General features: G+C 31.0%; 4 protein-coding genes across 4 annotated transcripts in view; 2 read left to right on the forward strand and 2 right to left on the reverse strand.

Moving 5' to 3' along the window:
- The first annotated feature begins 1,563 nt into the window (after window positions 1-1,563).
- On the forward strand, window positions 1,564-4,269 carry LOC105627900 (60S ribosomal protein L5). Its single transcript, XM_012209172.1, has 6 exons — window positions 1,564-1,593; window positions 2,146-2,331; window positions 2,484-2,618; window positions 2,828-3,030; window positions 3,566-3,743; window positions 4,004-4,269. Exons 1-6 carry the CDS (start codon window positions 1,564-1,566, stop codon window positions 4,190-4,192), a joined length of 921 nt encoding a protein of 306 aa, XP_012064562.1. The 3' UTR covers window positions 4,193-4,269.
- Window positions 4,270-4,568: 299 nt separating this feature from the next.
- On the reverse strand, window positions 4,569-8,220 carry LOC105627816 (mitochondrial-processing peptidase subunit alpha). The gene is made up of 11 exons (XM_012209093.1): window positions 8,183-8,220; window positions 7,778-8,031; window positions 7,478-7,557; window positions 7,042-7,227; window positions 6,757-6,849; window positions 6,480-6,652; window positions 6,074-6,185; window positions 5,766-5,974; window positions 5,339-5,504; window positions 5,111-5,243; window positions 4,569-5,031 (listed from the first exon to the last, which is right to left on the reverse strand). The coding sequence occupies exons 1-11, from the start codon at window positions 8,218-8,220 to the stop codon at window positions 4,853-4,855; spliced, it is 1,623 nt and encodes a 540-aa protein (XP_012064483.1). The 3' UTR covers window positions 4,569-4,852.
- A 1,357-nt stretch (window positions 8,221-9,577) lies between these two features.
- Window positions 9,578-13,564, forward strand: LOC105627817 (general vesicular transport factor p115). The gene is made up of 12 exons (XM_012209094.1): window positions 9,578-9,655; window positions 9,848-10,076; window positions 10,514-10,770; window positions 10,869-11,070; window positions 11,152-11,303; window positions 11,404-11,594; window positions 11,693-11,865; window positions 11,976-12,403; window positions 12,478-12,658; window positions 12,776-12,957; window positions 13,027-13,407; window positions 13,502-13,564. Exons 1-12 carry the CDS (start codon window positions 9,578-9,580, stop codon window positions 13,562-13,564), a joined length of 2,517 nt encoding a protein of 838 aa, XP_012064484.1.
- Window positions 13,565-14,080: 516 nt separating this feature from the next.
- The window catches only part of LOC105627818 (NADH-ubiquinone oxidoreductase 75 kDa subunit, mitochondrial), a 4,862-nt gene continuing 158 nt past the window's right edge, over window positions 14,081-18,784 (reverse strand). The window contains 11 exon segments of the mRNA XM_012209095.1: window positions 14,081-14,736; window positions 14,814-14,948; window positions 15,036-15,211; window positions 15,321-15,510; window positions 15,575-15,760; window positions 15,850-16,202; window positions 16,297-16,432; window positions 16,554-16,775; window positions 17,059-17,424; window positions 17,533-17,640; window positions 18,756-18,784. The exon segment at window positions 18,756-18,784 is cut by the window's right edge and continues 55 nt beyond it. Of these exon segments, the coding sequence (XP_012064485.1) occupies window positions 14,584-14,736; window positions 14,814-14,948; window positions 15,036-15,211; window positions 15,321-15,510; window positions 15,575-15,760; window positions 15,850-16,202; window positions 16,297-16,432; window positions 16,554-16,775; window positions 17,059-17,424; window positions 17,533-17,640; window positions 18,756-18,784 (2,054 nt within the window). The 3' untranslated portion in view covers window positions 14,081-14,583.

Genomic DNA, 18,784 nt, shown 5'->3' on the forward strand with positions numbered 1-18,784 from the left:
CCATCTTCGATTTTTCCATTATCTCCTTTCGGCTGTTAAAACGCGTTCCCCGTAATGATTTTTTGATCGAACAGAAAAAAATTGCAGGGAGCCATATCAGGTGAATTCGATGACTGTTGGATGGTATTCGTTTCGTTCTTGGTCAAAAATTCACGGATAATGATGGCACTGTGCGACGGTGTGTTATCAAAATCCACGAGTTGCCCACAAATCCTTTCTTTTTTGGCGAACTGCTTCACGCAAATGTCTCATAACGCCCAAATAATACTCCTTATTAACTGTCTGACCTTCTGACAAAATTCGTGATGTACAATCTGTTGTAATCCATGAAAACTGTGAGCATCGCTTTCTTTTTCGACTGAAAACGACATGGTTTTTTTGGTCTTGGCTCATTTGAGCTTTCCATTCACTCGCCTGATGTCTGGATTGCGTGTCGTACTCATAAACCCACGTCTCGTCTCCAGTAATGATACGTTTGATGAATGTTGGATTGGATTCAGCCTTGGAAATCATGTCTTTGGCGATGACAATGCGGTTCCTTTTTTGCATGAAATTCAGTTCCATCGAGACCAACTTTGCAGCAACACGGCGCAAACCCAAACCATTAACTACAATGTCCTGAATGGATCCATAAGCAATGTTTAAGTCCTCTGCCAACTCTCTGATAGTTAATTTGCGATTATTGATCAACATTTCTCTCACTTTATTGATGTTTTCATCGGTTTTCGATGTCGACGGCCTGCGTTCGTCATCCTCGACGGACCACTTTTGAAGCGTTCATGCCACTCATAAACGGCTGTTTTCTTTAGAGTATTACTGCCGAAACAGTTTCCCAACATTTTCAAAGTTTTCACACCATTGAATCCATTTTTAACGCAAAATTAAATACAAACTCGTTGTTGCAAATTCAACTCCATTTTTAAAACTGTAAAAAATCGAAAATACGTGCAGAGATAGATGTACTCAAGACGGCGTAACTTTTACAAATGTCAAGCTATAGTGATAAAAATTTAGTGGGAACGTCAATGATAGATGTGGCAACCTAACCAAAAAAACAGAACTCAAATCAGCTGACTCAGAACATTACCTAGTGGTAATTCCGGGAACTTTTTGATCAAGGTGGTATTTATGTAGCAAATATTATAGAAATAATTTCAACTTTTTTAATTGCTAGAAGCAATATTTTAAGTTTTCAGTTACTGATTGAATGATTACATATATGATGTGATTTTATGAATTTTTAATTTAAGGCGCCAATTTTACTCATCACTTTGTTACTGCTGACCTCCGTTGACTCCGATTGTCGCTAATATCGCTGTATTGAATTGAGGAAGTGTCGGAGTTGTCCGATCATACGCCATTTTGTTATATTTTCCTTGATCTTCCTTGCTCTGCTCCATTCTTTCCTTTCTGCCTTCGTTATCGTACGGATTGTTTCGGGGATTAGATTTTTCATATAATTTTAACATAATGGTAAGTTACTTCTTCTCAATATAACGTTTATTTGATAAAATAAACTGTAATATACACAAATAATTAATTGAAAATTAACGAGAAAGCGAGATGCTTATTTTTCGGAAAGATTCACTTGCTGTTAGTTAAAACGGTTAGAATAAACGTCTATCGAAAAATCTGCACATGTTTTTTATATATGTAGAGTTAATACTATCTAAAAATATGATCTTAAATATTCATATTTAAAGATAATATTTTCATATTTTTTGTGAATTTTTCTTTTATTATATGATACAGATTATATTTTCACACATAATTGGAAACTTTTTTTATCTGAACTTGGAGCATTATCGATCTTTCTTCTTTTTCTCTCCATGAAAAAAAAAAGAAAAGAGATGAAATGCAAGAAGTTCAGTTATAAAGAACCTAAAAAGGCCTAAAATTAATTATGAACATAATATTGAATTTTATTTTAATTTAATTACACTGCAAATATGTGCTTATTAAAGAAAGATAAATAGTGTGAATATTAAACACACATAAATTTTCTATGATGAAATCTTCAGCTCACTTTGATACAGAAATGAAAAGAAAACCTTTTTACCCTGTTGACTTATTCTGAATACAGTAGAAAAGCAATTTGAAATATTTGATCTTCATTCTTGTTTTAACAGTTACGTGATCTTTTAGGGTTTTGTCAAAGTAGTTAAAAATAAGCAGTACTTCAAACGATACCAAGTTAAATTCAAGAGGCGTCGTGAAGGAAAGACTGATTATTATGCTCGTAAGCGGCTGACTATTCAGGACAAGAACAAATACAATACACCTAAGTATAGGTTGATTGTACGTTTGTCCAACAAGGATATTACATGTCAGGTAATTTGAAATAATATACTTAAATTCAATTATAATTGAACAAAGGCTCGATTGGTTGAAAATAACATTTTACAGTTATAATTTTTATGTGATATAATTAAACTTATGTAAAGATAATTGTAATTAATGATTAATGACATATATTACACAAGGTTGCCTACTCAAGAATTGAAGGAGATAGGATTGTATGTGCTGCTTACAGCCATGAACTTCCTAAATATGGAGTTAAAGTTGGTCTTACCAATTATGCATCTGCTTATTGCACCGGTTTGCTCCTGGCTAGGAGAGTAAGTAATTCTTTTTTTTCTTTTTCCTTTGTTTTTTTTATACATTACTAACATGATGATCTACTCAGCTCGCTTTGATGTTTCTATGAAGAAAACACGATGTGTTCCCTGTTGTATATCCTGATTAGCAAAAACTAGCAAATAATGTTTGTATAAAATAATATTCTAATCAAACAATTTTCTAATCAAACATGAAACTTTTTTTATAGCTTCTTAAGAAGCTGGGATTAGACTCCTTATATATGGGTACTACAGAAGTGACTGGCGATGAGTACAATGTCGAGGAATTGGACGATGGCCCAGGTGCATTTAGATGTTACCTGGATACCGGATTAATGCGTACCACGACGGGCGCCCGAGTTTTCGGTGCTATGAAAGGTGCGGTTGATGGTGGTCTCAATATCCCTCATAGGTAAAAAATTTTTAGTACTCTTGCTATTTTTTAAGTATGTATTTGTAAGTATGCAATATTTGAAATTATTTTAGTTTGCTTTGATATTTTTATGAAGAGAACATGATTGTTCCTTGTTATATATCCCATAGCAAAAATCACCCAATAACAAATATTTGTATAAAATAATATCGATTGTTGTAATGAAACAGGAAATTTTTTGAATAATTTTTTAAGAAGTTAAGATTATTTATATATTTTAATATTTATTTTAATAATTTTGATAATTTAAACTTCAAACTTATTCTTATAAATAAAATCAAATAAAACAATTATATAATGTCAAATCAATTCTGTACAATTTGATAACATATGTAAACTAACATGTAAACACATGTTAGTTTATGTGTATCATTTAAGTTTTGAAATTTATTGTCTTTTTTTGTGTTTGATACAACGATTGCTGTAAAATTGCAAAATAAGATTAGTATTTTAATATGATTTTTCAAAAATATGTAATTTATTTCAGTTGAATAACTTATGTTTTGTTTTATAGTACCAAGAGATTCCCTGGCTATGATGGCGAATCAAAAACATTCAATGCAGATGTGCATCGACAACACATATTCGCTCAACATGTTGCAAACTATATGAGAACTTTAGAAGAGGAGGATGATGAAGCTTTCAAGAGACAGTTTTCACAATATATTAAGAATGGCATCTCCGCGAATGATGTAAGTAATGCATTGCAATAGTGAATATATCTATAACTTTAATTCACACGTTTACAACTTTAATACATACGTCCAATTAAAAATTGCTGTTTAGATTATTCAAGTCTATGTAGCGTCGCGATTGGACAATAGTAATTTTCATTGGTTGTTAAATGATAAATGCATATTTAAATGTGTTTATTAAAATAAACCTGTGTTACATATATACATGCTATTACATGAATATACTTGAGATAATATAAAAAAATTTTTTTTAATAGATCGAGAATATATACAAGAAAGCCCACGAAGCCATCAGAGCTAACCCTGAACACACGAAAGTCACGAGGGAGAAACCAGTTATCAAGAAGAGATGGAATCGCGCGAAATTGTCACTGTCCGAGAGGAAAAATCGCGTTGCCCAAAAGAAAGCTTCTTTCCTCAAAACCTTGGAGGAAGCAGAGGTGTAATCATTTGTTCAGGATCGTCTTTTCAATGTGTACACAAATTTATGTGTATTAATCAATCAAGAATAAAAGAAACTATACAAAAAAAAAATTGATGAATCTGTTAATTATAATTACGCGTATATAATTTATACAAATAACATTTATTTGTAATAATTTACCAAAATACAAGTTGACTTCTAATCAGAAATTTGGTAAGCTTTAATTTTGTAGTATATCAAAACTTCAATTATTTTAACACCCATCTGCGATTTCGCCACATAAGATCCATTATTGAACATAACGTCATAATTAGCGCGAGATTATTCTTGTATCTTGCATTATGCTTCTGGTTAATGGCATAGTCTACTTTCTCTCATGCTGTTGAATGACAAACGAATTATTTTGTATGTCTAATTTATTAATTTTGTTTATTTTCATACAAAATCTATGTAATATACATAAGGAACATTTTTTGCATATTATATATTATTTAAAATCTTCGATAATACTATTTTTTTTAATACACAATTTTAATAATATAATAAAATTCAGTTATTTTGGTAATTCCGTATTTTCAACTTAATTTAAAATTGAATGTTCGGTGTCTTCTTATTAATATACAACTGGATATGGATAAGTGACATTTATTTAAGATGAGAAGACTGGAATATCTTATGCATTTTAACGAAAAAGTGATAATCTGCTACGAGAACCAGGTAACCGACCTTGCGCGTCAAGTAAGCCGTTTTGAATATCCGCCATGGAAGGTATAGCCTTTACTTCGCCGCGTGCTGCTAAGCAAGGTGCTGATTTCAATAAACGTCGCGCTACTCTGTTGATGTCATCCTTAGATATTCCATCTGCAAGCATTATATTTTTTTGTGAATATTAAAAACAGGAATTTTGTCATTAAATTGTAATGAACTTTACAAAACTTACCAATAGTTTGTATGAAGTATTCTGGCCGTTTCCTAGTACCAGTCGCTAGGACTTGTCTACCAATGTCTTCAAATACAACGGGCCGTTGTTCTAGATTCATAAGTAGCATCGATTGCAATTGTTTCTTGGCTCTCTACACAAAAGATAAAATTCCAAAATGTAATCAATATATGTATAAAATACGATTAATATTAATAAATGATTCAGAAATGTGAATCAATATCATACTGCTAATTCGCTATCAGAGACTCCGCTTGTCATGGTGACCATCTCGTGTACAATTACTTCCACCATATCCTTTACATGAGACGGTGTACATGAAGCATGAATACAAAATAGACCAGTGTCTGCATAAGCATGATTGTATGCAGTTGCACTGTATAACCAATGATACCTATAATATAATTTTAATATAATTTTCTAAATGTAGTGTTCTCAATTAAAAATTTCAAAAAGTGCAAGTATGATAAATCTGTATTATTTGTATAATCTATTATCTGTATGAATATAAATTATAAATTTACTCTTTTTTCATAACATTTTAATTACTAGTTAATAGAAAAAGATATAAAAATATTGAGTTGAAAAGATATAATTGTTTTATTATATAAAAACCTCTTTCTTTATAAAACATAAATAATAATATAAATCTTACCTATTCAACACATTGGTGTACAAACGCGTATACATGCCCTTTCCAGGACCACCAGCACTAAAACTGCCACCGCCTCCCATCATCATATTTAGTACACACATAGCAACAAAATCTGGATCTTGATGAGAACAGCCTTCTAAACCTATTACAACATGTGATAATTCAGGCAAGCCACTGGGTCCAGCGTAAATTGGCACATTACATTCCTCCTATTAAAGACAACACACACCGATTATTTATCTTCTTCAATTCTGCAACAAAAATAAAATTATTTTAATATACTTTATATGTAGTATGAGTGATCATACCAAGACATATCCTCCAGTATATTGTGCAATGGACATATCGACAGAATTTGCATTACTTGAGAAAATAAGATCAGGTTGTTCTTCCCAGATAGGTTTTTGATCTACAAAATATCTAAATCAAAAATAATAATATTATTATTATTATTAATAAGCAAAAAATTTCAAAAAATGTTTATAACACTATATCAATATATCGCGGATAACAATACAAGATAACAATAACATATTACATAAAAATAATAGTAAAATCTTATACTAAAAAATCTACTACCTTATAAAATATTTATAAATTATTTATTTATATATTTTTAAATAAATTTATATATTTTTAAATTTATAAGCATTGAATTACTTAAATTACTTAATTAAATAAATTTGTCATCTATAGAAAATTTATGGCTATTACTTAGTAACGGCGTGGACCAGGTCATCATGTTCAATACCAACTCCAGCAACTACCATTCTATTTGGTACATAATGATGCTTGAGATACGTATGTAAAGTTTTCCTATTAATTTTTTCAATATTCTTTTCTGGACAGATCTTGGGTAAACCTAATGTGTTTTGCTTATACGCAGCCTATCAATATAATACATAATTACATCCTTTTTTCCTTTACAATAAGAAAATACACTTATAATTCCACTAAGATGTATTTAAAAAAACTATTACTTTAAACTCACAGAATGAATCATGTCCATTAATATAGGTTCTTGTTCTGGTCTGGTGTGTAAAGATTCTAATTCAAAATGTACTGTTTGTTTAGCTATTTGTACCTGGAAATTTATTTTCATATAAATACACACACACACACACACACATACACACACACACACACACACACACACACACACACCGCGCGCGCGTATAAGACACAAATGTTTCAAAGTTTGTTATTAATGATATATAATTTAATTACATAACATGATACAATATTTTTTTTGTAGAATATTATACATTATACTTACTTCTTCCTCTGTAATTTGAGGTCTTAAGACAATATCACTCAAAACTTGAATTACTATATCTAATCCATGACGTTCTGCTGATGCTGCATAGACAAATGTGTCGCGAGATGCTTGACAATCACATATACCACCATGCTTTTCTAGTGCTAGCATTATCTTATCCTTGCTGTCAAAGCTATTTGTAGACTGTAACAATTAACACAATATAATTTTGTATATATTTGTGACTTATACAAATTAAGAAAGATTATGAATAATATTATGATATAATATAGAATATCTATTAATAAGATGTAAATTGTTGAAACAAATGTGTGTGTGTGTGTGTGTGTGTGTGTGTGTGTGTGTGTGTGTGTGTGTGTGTGTGTGTAGAGATCAATAATCTTTAATACTTATTATATGCTACGATATGAATAATGTGATGAAAGAATCTTACACCAAATGCTAACTTTTCAAGAAAGTGCGAGATGCCGTTGGGATATGCCACTTCATATCGTGGACCCGAATCAATAAGGACTGAAAATTAAAATAATATAATAATCTGTTTACCCATACATATAAATCTAACAAGTATTAGTATTTTTGACTTTAACAGATTTGCACTAATCTAAGATTAATGTTCTATTAATAGTTGACACATACTCTATCAATAGAGCATATTACATCATTAATACAATTCAAATTAGTGCAATTCCATTCAGTCGAAAATCCTATATCCAAATCATACTCAACTTACCACCTATAGTACAAAATTGTCCAAATCGATTTTCAGATGCAACTTTCAAGCCATTTGGTAAAACAGTGATGTGTGTTATTTGATGCTCCTCTTTCGCAGTCGAATAAACGGCTTTCGGTAAATTCGGGATGGATTCTGTTAATGGTGGAAATGATGTAACGGTTTTCTTATGATTCTCCTTTAAATCAAGAGGTATTCTTTGGGAAGAGAAGTTACATCTTTGCCAGGTATTGAGATATTTTGAACGAGTTGAGCTGAAAAATAAGAAGCAAAAATATATATAATGAATTTTCTGTGGAATGTAAATGTATTCCATTCCTATTTTTTTTTTTTATTAGAAGGATAAGATCAAGTTTGTACAAATCTAATTTCGCGAATAATTCGAGGTCACGTTATTATGGTTACCTTTTTTTAAGCGAAACGATTAAAGGCCTTTGCAACATTCTCGAGAGTATTTTGTCAATTTGGAGAAATATGTAACATACAAACGTAATTCTAACCGCCAAAAGTTACAGAATATTATAGATGTACTTAGGACACAATACAGCTGTATTTGCAGAAAGAAAAAAATGACAGCGAATCTCGATAGAATCTTTCACGTTCTCTCATACAACGGATTTACAAGCGAGAATACCTAAGCACATTTGGCAATACATCTCATTAATATATATAGATAAAATTTCAGCTTTATGAAATAATAGGTTAGATTTTCTTGATTTGTTCTTTTGATAAATATAAGTGTGTTCGGAAAAACGCTATTAACACTATTATGTCATTCTATTCTTGACCAATCGCAGTTTGCTGTTCAGCAGAATTAACCAATCATAGTTGATATTTAGGATCACTTCGACTAATTAATTTTGAGCGACGCTATCGATGGTTAGTCTATTGGCCAATCGCAGAATAACAAATGCAATTTTGGATTATTAGCTGGATTAGAATCTTGCCACTTATCATCTTGCGATGCTGATAATAATGCCAATCGGCAATTGAAATTGACCAATTACACTGTTATTTCTCTTGATGACAGATATGATTCCAATAAATTAAATCCAATAAATTAAATCCATTGGAATACTTCTATAGCATTTTTCACTGAGAAAATTAGTACAATACTGTGCACATTGAGTGCAATTGAATGCAAATCAATTTATATACCATATGACGCATGAGACGTGGAATATTTAGTCGGTGTCAATCGAGCAGAAATAATTATCGTATCTTCTAAAGACATATCAGCCAATGTTTGTTTATCATCAGTAGTCCTGAAATAAACACAGTATTCTTTCTTTTAAGAATTATGGAACATATAAACAATATATAATATTGTCAGTGTTAATAAATAATTTAAACCTTTTAATCCTTTTAATTACATTTCCTTTATTGTCACGATAACTTTAAAAGAATTAAATTATTTATAACGCTAAAATTTATAACAGTAAATCAATTTCTATCTACAACACTTACTCCATCTGTTCAACATGTTCAATGACTGCGTTCAGCGAACTCAACAGTTGAATGAGCGCTCGCTGTTATTGGTGTATTCTTTCAAATCATCCAATCAACATTTTAGATCTGGAAGAATACATCAATAGCAACGAGCGTTCACTCAACTGTTAAATCCGCTGAACGCAACCAATGTTTTAACTCTATTCACTTTCATGGCGCTTCAAGCCTCAAGGTTTTTGAGGGGAAGCGCGTAAGCGGTATCGGGGCATCTCTTGGATTTAAAATGTCGACGTGTGACGTGTAATTTACATTGACAAATAGTGGAAAGTTCGTCGAGAGGAAAAGAAAGAAATGGAATATTTTAAAAGCAGCCTGAAATCCGTCTTAGGAACCGCACCCGCTGGTACACAGTCAACGGGCGCCGATACAGTGAGTGGAATCAACAAATATTATATGTTTCACACTGAAATTTACTTCCCTACGTTTTGAATAAACGCTGTGCATTTCTGTATGATTACGTTGCTGCTAATTATCAATAAAGTTTTCTGTCGGTAAACTAAATTGTAAATAGCTTGCAATGCGAAACTGTTGTTCTTATAATATTTGTATGTTTCGATATAGGTGGAGAGACTAGTAGACAGGTTGCAATCTTCTAGTCTACTTGATGACAGAAGAGATGCTTGCCGTGCGCTCAAGGCAATGTCTCGCACGTTCCGTGTGGAAGTGGGAGCTCAAGGAATGGATGCATTGAGACAAGTACTGGAGATGGACAGAACGGATTGTGAGATAATCGGCTTGGCCTTGGATACTCTTTGCAATATAACAAATCCTGAAATGTTTGATGAGGAGGGTAAGATTAAACTATTCTTGTTGCATTAGACTGCACTAAAACTTTCTAGCTTGTTTTTATCAAATGTATAGTCTAATATACATGATCATTTAAGACTTCTTTAATATTGTTATTTAAATATACTCGAATTAATAATTTTCTATTAAATTATCTTAATTTCATTGGTATGTTTAATATTAAGATGATACAATATACATCAAGATCATCACTTAAATATATGTATTGTGCATATGTTAATATGCATTGCTGAAATTAAGATAATTTAATAGAAAGTTGCTAGTTGGTACATTAAATGAATGGTATAAACTAAGATTATATTTATTTCTTTATCTTATTTTATCTTATTTTAAATATAACAAGCATATATTCAGTCATAGAGAACAGTTTGAGTTTATTTTTACATCAATTTTATATCTAATCTCTTTGTATTATTTTAGTGGATAAACATGGTCCCAAGAATAAGATAGGGGAACAATTTACAGAAATATTTATCAAGCATTCAGATAGCGTTGGTTTGGTGCTGGCATTTCTTGAAGAGTTTGACTTTCGTGTCAGGTGGCCGGCGCTGAAGTTACTGACGCATTTATTGGCAAACAGATCTAAAGATATTCAGGAAATAATCTTGGTCAGTCCTATGGGTGTCTCTAAATTGATGGATTTGCTGAGTGATAGTAGAGAAGTTATACGCAATGATGTAAGCTAAATTTATCAATAAGAAATATAATGATCTTGAGGAATATAATGAGAATGCTTTGTTATATACATTATATTTATAATACATTATTTATATAGGTCTTATTGCTGCTCATCCAATTAACAAAAGGAAATGCTAACATACAAAAAATAGTTGCGTTTGAAAATGCATTTGATCGCATATTTGACGTCATCAAGCAAGAGGGTAATGCAGATGGTGGTATTGTTGTGGAAGATTGCCTTCTGTTAATGTTAAATCTTCTCAGAGGAAACGTTAGTAATCAAAACTTCTTTAAAGAAGGTAATATACTTACAATTAGATCTTTCCGACAATTTTTATAATTTCACTGTTTTATAATAATTTTTGTGTTGCATTATGCAGGTAGTTACATTCAGAAATTAACACCAATGTTTCAAATTCCCAATGAAATGGAGGATAATAATTTTGGTGGATGGAGTCCCCAGAAAGTTTCTAATGTTCATTGCATGGTGCAAGTTGTACGAGCACTAGTAGCACCGAGTGCTCCTGCTCAGGTAAAAAATAATATTGTGGCGCTATATAAAATTTTCAATGTCTGTATATTATCTTTAATTAATAACTAAACAATTATATATATGAATTATATATATGAAGGCAGTCGCAGCTTGTCAACGAATTATGAGAGCATGCGGATTATTGCAAGCTTTGTGCGATATATTAATGGCTAGCGGCGTACCAGCGGATGTATTAACAGAGACCATTAACACTGTAGCAGAAGTAATAAGAGGGAATGCTAGTAATCAAGAATTTTTAGCAGGTGTTATGGCACCGAGCACTCCTCCAAGGTATATCTTAGATACATGTTAATTTCATCCATTTTCTATCGCATACATATTTTTCAGAATAATAAAAGACTTACAAATTACATATAAGTATATTATAGGCCGGCTATTGTTGTCTTACTAATGTCCATGGTAAATGAAAAACAACCATTTGTTTTGCGATGTTCAGTATTATATTGCTTTCAATGCTTCCTGTACAAGAATGAAGTAGGACAGACGCAATTAGTCCAGACTTTATTACCACAAGGTAACGAGGCACCATCACTAACTACAGGTTCGTAATCTCTTTTATAAATGTATAATGTAAAAAATGCTTCCAATTCTAGATAAACGTTTTTGACTAAACTGAAATAACATCACTATTTCTCATATATCTATTATTAGGACAGTTATTGTGTGGCGGATTATTCTCTATAGATTCTTTGTCAAATTGGTTCTCCGCTGTGGCGTTATCTCACGCTCTGATTGAGAACATAAGTCAAAAGGAACAACTTTTAAGAGTACTTCTTGCAACCAATATTGGAAAACCACCAGTGACGCTTATGCAACAGTGCGTTATGTTATTACAGCAGGGTAATAAAACGCAGTGTAAATTGGGCTTGTTGATTCTGCTTTGTCGATGGACCTCGTACTGTCCACTTGCTGTAAAATCATTCCTGGCTATCGATTCCTCAGTAGCATATTTAACAGCTCTTTTGTCATCACAAGAGAATAACGATGATTTACAAGAGATCTTACTGCAGAGTATGTGCGCCTTGCTTATCGGTATTTGCGTACATTTCAATGATGACAGCGTTTCTACTTACACAAAAGTAAATATTACTGATACAAATCCGATATATAAAGTGAATAATGTGCAACTAAAACTTATCTATATTATTTACAGGAAAAAGTGTGCAATTTAATAGAGAATAGAATAGGTTGGGAAAAATTTCAAGATGCAATCGGTGGTATTGCTAGACACGAGATATATTCCCGAACACTAAAACATCCACAACCTTCAGCTAAGAATCCGTCGGAACTTTTATTGGATCACGAATTTTGCAGGTTGTTAAAAAGTTTGGAAGGTACTTAGATACATCAAACATTCAATTTTTTATAATTGTAAAGAAAATTAATATTGTCAAATTTTTTAAACATTTTAAATTTTTACACAAATAAAATTTTTCATTTTTTTTGTTTAGGTATTATAATAAAATCGGTGATAGATGCTAATAATGAGAACAAGAATCAATTATCTGTAATGAATTTACCTGATAATACATTAATTTCACAATACAAAGATCTTATTAGAGAGCAGGATATACAAATTCAAAGGCTAAATCAAGCTAATGATTTTCTTACAAAAGAAAAACAAGAATTTGAGGTAGGAACTTTCTTTTTAAAAAAATACAAATTTATAGAATATATTAAAAAAATTTTTTAACATTTTTAGGCACAAGTACAAGAACTTCGTTCAACCGTTAGTCATCTACGAGATCAAAATTTGGTTCTTCGAGCTGCACAAGCTAATATAGGAGATGGAAAAGAAACAAGCGCTTCTAGTAATAATCTGGATTTGGAAAAGGAATTGCAAATGTATAAAACAATGATTGCAGATTTAGAAAATCGTTTAGCGGAATATACGCACATAATGCAACAACATAATGAAAAAGACAAAGAAAACAAGGAATCAGATTTGGAATCTCAATTGAAATTGAAGATTGACGAGCTTGAAAAATTGAAGAAAGATCAAGAAGCTCTTTTAGAACTCTTAACAGATCAAGATAGTAAAATTACATTGTATAAAGAAAGATTAATTGAATTGGGGGATAAGGTATGTTCTATATGAAGCTATTCTTTATATAATAAACATTCTTTATATAATAAACTTTATATGATAACAAAATAAATATTTTCTCTCTCTTTAGATTGAATCCGATGAAAGTTCGGGTGAACTTGATACAGATGATCAACCAGAATCAAGTAATTAAGACACTTTAATTGACGTTCTTTCAAATAAATTAATAACAGAATTCTTTTATTTGTAAGCCTTTTTTTTCATATTTTGTAAGATTTCACTTAATGTGTAAATAAACAAAATATATATACAGATGTGTATATATATTTGCACATTTGCAAATGTATATTTGAATACTTGCAAATGTGTATACAAGTACATACACATAATTGTATAATAATTGGATGTTCAGTTTCTAGAAACTGAAATGTGTAAATTCAATTTAATGAATAGATATTTTAAGTAAATTGGACTATAATTTCATTCTGATTCTATGTAATAACTATGTTTTAATATATATTCTAATGAAACGGAAAATTTGTAAAAATGTAATTAATTGTAAAAACAGATTACATTTGAACTGAAGAAATTGATGCCAACCATTCCTACATATTATCACGCCCGCCGCACCGTTCTCATGCTCACACGTACACGCACGCACTTGCAGGGACACGCGGAGAGAAATGTGACGCACAGAAAGAAGAATATACTCGTTATAAAAGAACTCACTTTATTCAAGAAGGAAGCGTACATCCGTACAGAAAATCTTTATCCGTCAAAATCTAAATCGAATTCTCTTTTGTTGACAAGACACGCTTCGCGGCTATCTTCTTAAGGTAACGTGACACCGCTCGAGCCGAAAGGTGTTTTTCGCGGGCGTAACAATATATTAAACATAATTTGATGTTCAGTGCAATTTTATGATGTTTATAAAGAGTTATCCAAAAGAAATATATTTTTATTATATTTATTTTAAATAACTTATTCTAACTACGAATGTACAATTAATAGGACTGATAGGGACAATATTTGTAAATTCCCATTTTCAATAATTTAATATACAGTATAATAGAACTCTATAGATACATCTTAATGCTTTTTATGTGTATCTGGAATTCTTTTGTCATTGGCTGTGGGATCTTGTAATATCTAGCCAATAATATCAAATCACTAGCAGATGAGAATTTTATCCAATGCAATATCAGATACAGATTATACTGCACTTTGTCGTTGTTTCATGACTGCTTGAACGCACTTTGCCATAGTTAAAGACGCTCGTGACACTACGTCAGTCATGAAGAACTGATCCAACGTCTTATGTTTGATGTCCACAGGCTCTGATGAAAATGATCCTCTAGACTGATGCTACATATACATAACAAACAATATATAAAGATAATATTATTTTGAGTTTAAAATATTTATAATCACAAGATACAAACCTTAGCTATTTCTAAAGCTTGCTTAAAGAAATTAGCTGGCTCAACATTGCCATATCTGACCAGATGAGGCGCAACCTCTTCAAGTCTGGATCTTACGTCATTCAGATTATCATAGGGCAAAGTAATTCCAGCCAGCTACAAATTTAACAAAAACATATTTCGTATCTTGACTTAATTATTTAACAGGCAATTCAAGATATTTTGCTATAAAAATTTATTTACTTCAGAAAGAGCGCGAATAATTTTCCAATCTGGTCGTGCTAAGCCAGGCGGCGTAATTGCTGCGCACGTTTGTTGGGGGCGACCTTCTGTATTAACGTAACTTGCGACTTTTTCAGTATATGCTGCTCCAGCTAGTATAACATCCGCAATGGCTGCTCCAGCATCACCATGACTTCCTAGAATCATAAATGGTATTCAATCATGAATCATTCGTAATTTGATATTAGAATATAAATACAATTAACTTTATATATATAAATATCTTTAGGATTGTGGTATACATACCTATATAAATGATAAATGTGTTTGGAAAATCTTCCTTCTTAATATTTGCGTCATCAGCGCCTAAAAGAAACAAAATTTTTGGTTGTTGTTCCTTAATTTCTTTTACAGTCGAACCATAACCGATATCTAAGGCGGCGACTTGAGATGCGTTTGTATGCAGTATATTCAAAATCTTCCAATCCTGAGGAGCCTAAGGCAAAATATAATTAATATAATTTTTATAAGATTATACAAAAAAAGTCAATAGTGCTCACTTTTGAGTTATCTCCTAAAGCCTTCGCTAATGCTTGCGTTTCATAGAGAATTTTAGCTCCATCCTGTCGAGTTAGCTGATCGGCGCCCAAGATAACGAGTGGTTTTTTAGCTTCTTTCAGAGTTGTACAGAAAGGATGCGAACCGTTTTGTAATTTTGTTATTATATCAAAAGATTCTCCTAAATGCTATATAAAAATAATTATATTTTATAAAACATTCTACATATTGTTTCCCTACATATTGTTTCCCTAAAATAAATAAAAATTGACAATACCTCATGTTCATATGTCAGATCTACATCCGGGCCAATGAGGGCAATTGTTTGTTCACCATGTAGATAGCCCTTCCTAAGACGTGTGTTTATTAGTGGTGCTTCATATCTTGGATTTGTACCGATTAGTATTACAATATCTGCGTCTTCAACTGCAGCAATAGTATTGTTCAGAAGATAGCTACTTCTGAGATCGATACCCGAACCGTCTTTTGGGAAGCATTGTTCCGTGGCTAATCCCTCGCTGCCCAATTTGTTCACTAAATCTTTCATAGCAATAAGGGCTTCCGCGTCTGCCAATTTCCCAGCAATTGCGGCGCATTTATCCACTGGTATATTCGCTAGAAGTCTAGCAGCTAATCAATATAAAGAACTGAATGTTACTGACCGATCTTATTATATATGAAACATGGATCTGTTAAGTGCACAATAAATACTAATCAATCCTACCAGCAACAAGTGCATCTTCCCAATCCACAGCTTCCAATTTTCCGTTGATCTTCATCATTGGAGTAATAAGTCTTTGCCTTTTGAGTCCATCATACGAAAAACGAGCTTTGTCCGAGAGCCATTCCTCGTTTACCTCCTAGAAAAATTATCATCATTAATTATTATTATAGTAACATAATTAAACATCTTTTATGTTCTTTATGTAAATATACACACACACGCACGCACGCACGCACACATATATTAAAGGTGTTTACCTCATTTACTCTTGGTAGTATTCTTAGAACCTCTCCAGTTCTGTGAGAGATAACTATATTGCTACCAACAGCATCGTGAACATCAATACTGTCAGTACGACGTGTCTCCCAGGGACGAGCAACAAACGCATATGGCTTACTAGTTAGTGCACCCACTGGACAGAGATCGATGATATTGCCAGACAATTCTGATAAGAACATTTTCTCAACATATGTCCCCACCTTTAAAATTATTACATAATTGTCATACAATTTTTAAGAACGTTATTTAAATAATAAATAGTTAAATATAATATTATATCGTGTCATGTCTTAACGCCGAGACACTACCGTATCTCCAGATATAAATTGATATATGTATATATTTCAAGAATCTGAAATTCTCGCTACAATCTTATAACAAGAATTACAAAAACAATTTAGCTTTTTTTTTTAAGTAATATATATTTGCAATAAACGAATGGTTATATTTGAAATATATATTAATATAAAATATTCAATTTACCTGCATATCATTGCCACGGCCTGTAGTTCCTAAGTCGTCAATACCAGCTACTTCCGAAGCGAATCGGATACACCTTGTGCAGTGTATACAGCGTGTCATAACTGTCTTGATTAATGGCCCCATATCCTTATCCTCTACTGCTCTTTTCCCAGAGAAATTAATATCAACGAACCTACTCCTGTCAGTTCCGAAAGCCATACTTTGATCTTGTAAATCACACTCGCCCCCCTGATCACAGATTGGACAGTCCAGCGGATGATTAACCAACAGAAATTCCATAACACCCTCGCGAGCTTTCCGTGTGAGGTCAGAATTGGTTTTCACTCTCCAACCTTTCATTACTGGCATAGCGCATGCAGCAACTGGCTGTAAGATTGATTTAAGACAAGTATCATCAATTAATTATTGACTCATTTTATCCTTTTAGCTATTCTATTGTTACAATAGAATAGCAAAATATCTAATAGCTGTTACCTTAACTTGCTTCTCTATTTCAACAAGACACATCCTGCAATTTCCAGCAACAGCAAGACGTTCATGATAACAGAATCTTGGTATTTCAACTCCCACCTTGGCAGCAGCCTAAAAGAAACATTTTTTCACATGAATGTGAATTTATTATCATTATTATCTACTTTTATTATTAAGTGCAATGTACAATTTGTATATAAATATTAAAATAATATTTATATAATAATATTTATATAAATAATGAGAATCTCTTCTTTTATTGTTTATAATTTAAAATTACAATTTATATATAAAAGTGGTAGTGTTTTATAATGAAACAAAAATATTGTTTATTAGTTTTAAAATATAAATTTTACCATAACGATTGTAATAATTTTGTCTTTATACTGAAATAAACTTATTTACTATTATTAGTTAAATGTCATTTTGATTTTATTTATTTTCACAAAGCATCTTGACAACTATGTCTCTTAATTAAGAATTCTTACATTAGAAAGTTGCTGAAATTAAATGACTATATTATTTTGTAATGAATGGACAGATATAATACATTTAACATACTTTAAAACATTAAACATACTTTAAAAGAAATCAATTAATTTTATTATTTTTTATTTGCATATAAAAGAAATGTATATGTATATACATAAATTTATAAAAATATTAGAAAATTTTATTATAAAAATGAATATTATAAAATATTATAAACACTGACTAATTGTATCACTTAGTAATATGTTTAAAAAAAATGTTAATTTTCGATGAATTTGCACATTAACAAAGATATTTTTAAATACACATTTTAATAACTATAATACTATATCTTCAATGAATTAAAAATTTTTTCATGAAAAAATGATTATCAAAAATTTTCCAAACATATATAACTAAACTATGCAAACATCTATATTTTCAATTTTTTTTAATCTTTAGTTCATGAATTTAGTCCATGAAGTTCCATGAATTTATTTTCTTTAGTCCATGAATGGGTATATATTTCAAGAATCTGAAATTCACTTTGAGTAATATTGTATATTAAAAGTTAAAACAAATGACAAGTACCTTTCATAGTAATGTTTAATTTATTTTATCTTGTTAATTACAATATAACAACTAGCTTCAGTTTCAGTAATTTTCCGATCATCAACTAGTAAATATATATATATATATATATATATATATATATATATACTATATATATATATATTATAATATNTATTNTTGACAAACAAAAGAATATAATATAAAGTAGTAA

This window comes from Atta cephalotes (assembly GCF_000143395.1).
Source record: "Atta cephalotes unplaced genomic scaffold scaffold00010, whole genome shotgun sequence".
In the NCBI taxonomy this organism is placed as follows: Eukaryota; Metazoa; Arthropoda; class Insecta; order Hymenoptera; family Formicidae; genus Atta; species Atta cephalotes.

Excerpts from the sequence above, each read along its gene's own strand:
- LOC105627900 (XM_012209172.1), top strand. The coding sequence starts at position 1,564 with ATGCTTATTTTTCGGAAAGATTCACTTGCT. Across the intron at positions 1,594-2,145 it reads TTCGGAAAGATTCACTTGCT|GGTTTTGTCAAAGTAGTTAA; the intron begins GTTAGTTAAAAC and ends GTGATCTTTTAG. Across the intron at positions 2,332-2,483 it reads ACAAGGATATTACATGTCAG|GTTGCCTACTCAAGAATTGA; the intron begins GTAATTTGAAAT and ends ATATTACACAAG.
- LOC105627817 (XM_012209094.1), top strand. The coding sequence starts at position 9,578 with ATGGAATATTTTAAAAGCAGCCTGAAATCCGTCTTAGGAACCGCACCC. Across the intron at positions 10,077-10,513 it reads TGAAATGTTTGATGAGGAGG|TGGATAAACATGGTCCCAAG; the intron begins GTAAGATTAAAC and ends GTATTATTTTAG. Across the intron at positions 12,659-12,775 it reads GTTGTTAAAAAGTTTGGAAG|GTATTATAATAAAATCGGTG; the intron begins GTACTTAGATAC and ends TTTTTTGTTTAG.
- LOC105627816 (XM_012209093.1), bottom strand. The coding sequence starts at position 8,220 with ATGTTGCAAAGGCCTTTAATCGTTTCGCTTAAAAAAAG. Across the intron at positions 7,558-7,777 it reads ACAATTTTGTACTATAGGTG|TCCTTATTGATTCGGGTCCA; the intron begins GTAAGTTGAGTA and ends TTTAATTTTCAG. Across the intron at positions 5,975-6,073 it reads ATACTGGAGGATATGTCTTG|GAGGAATGTAATGTGCCAAT; the intron begins GTATGATCACTC and ends TGTCTTTAATAG.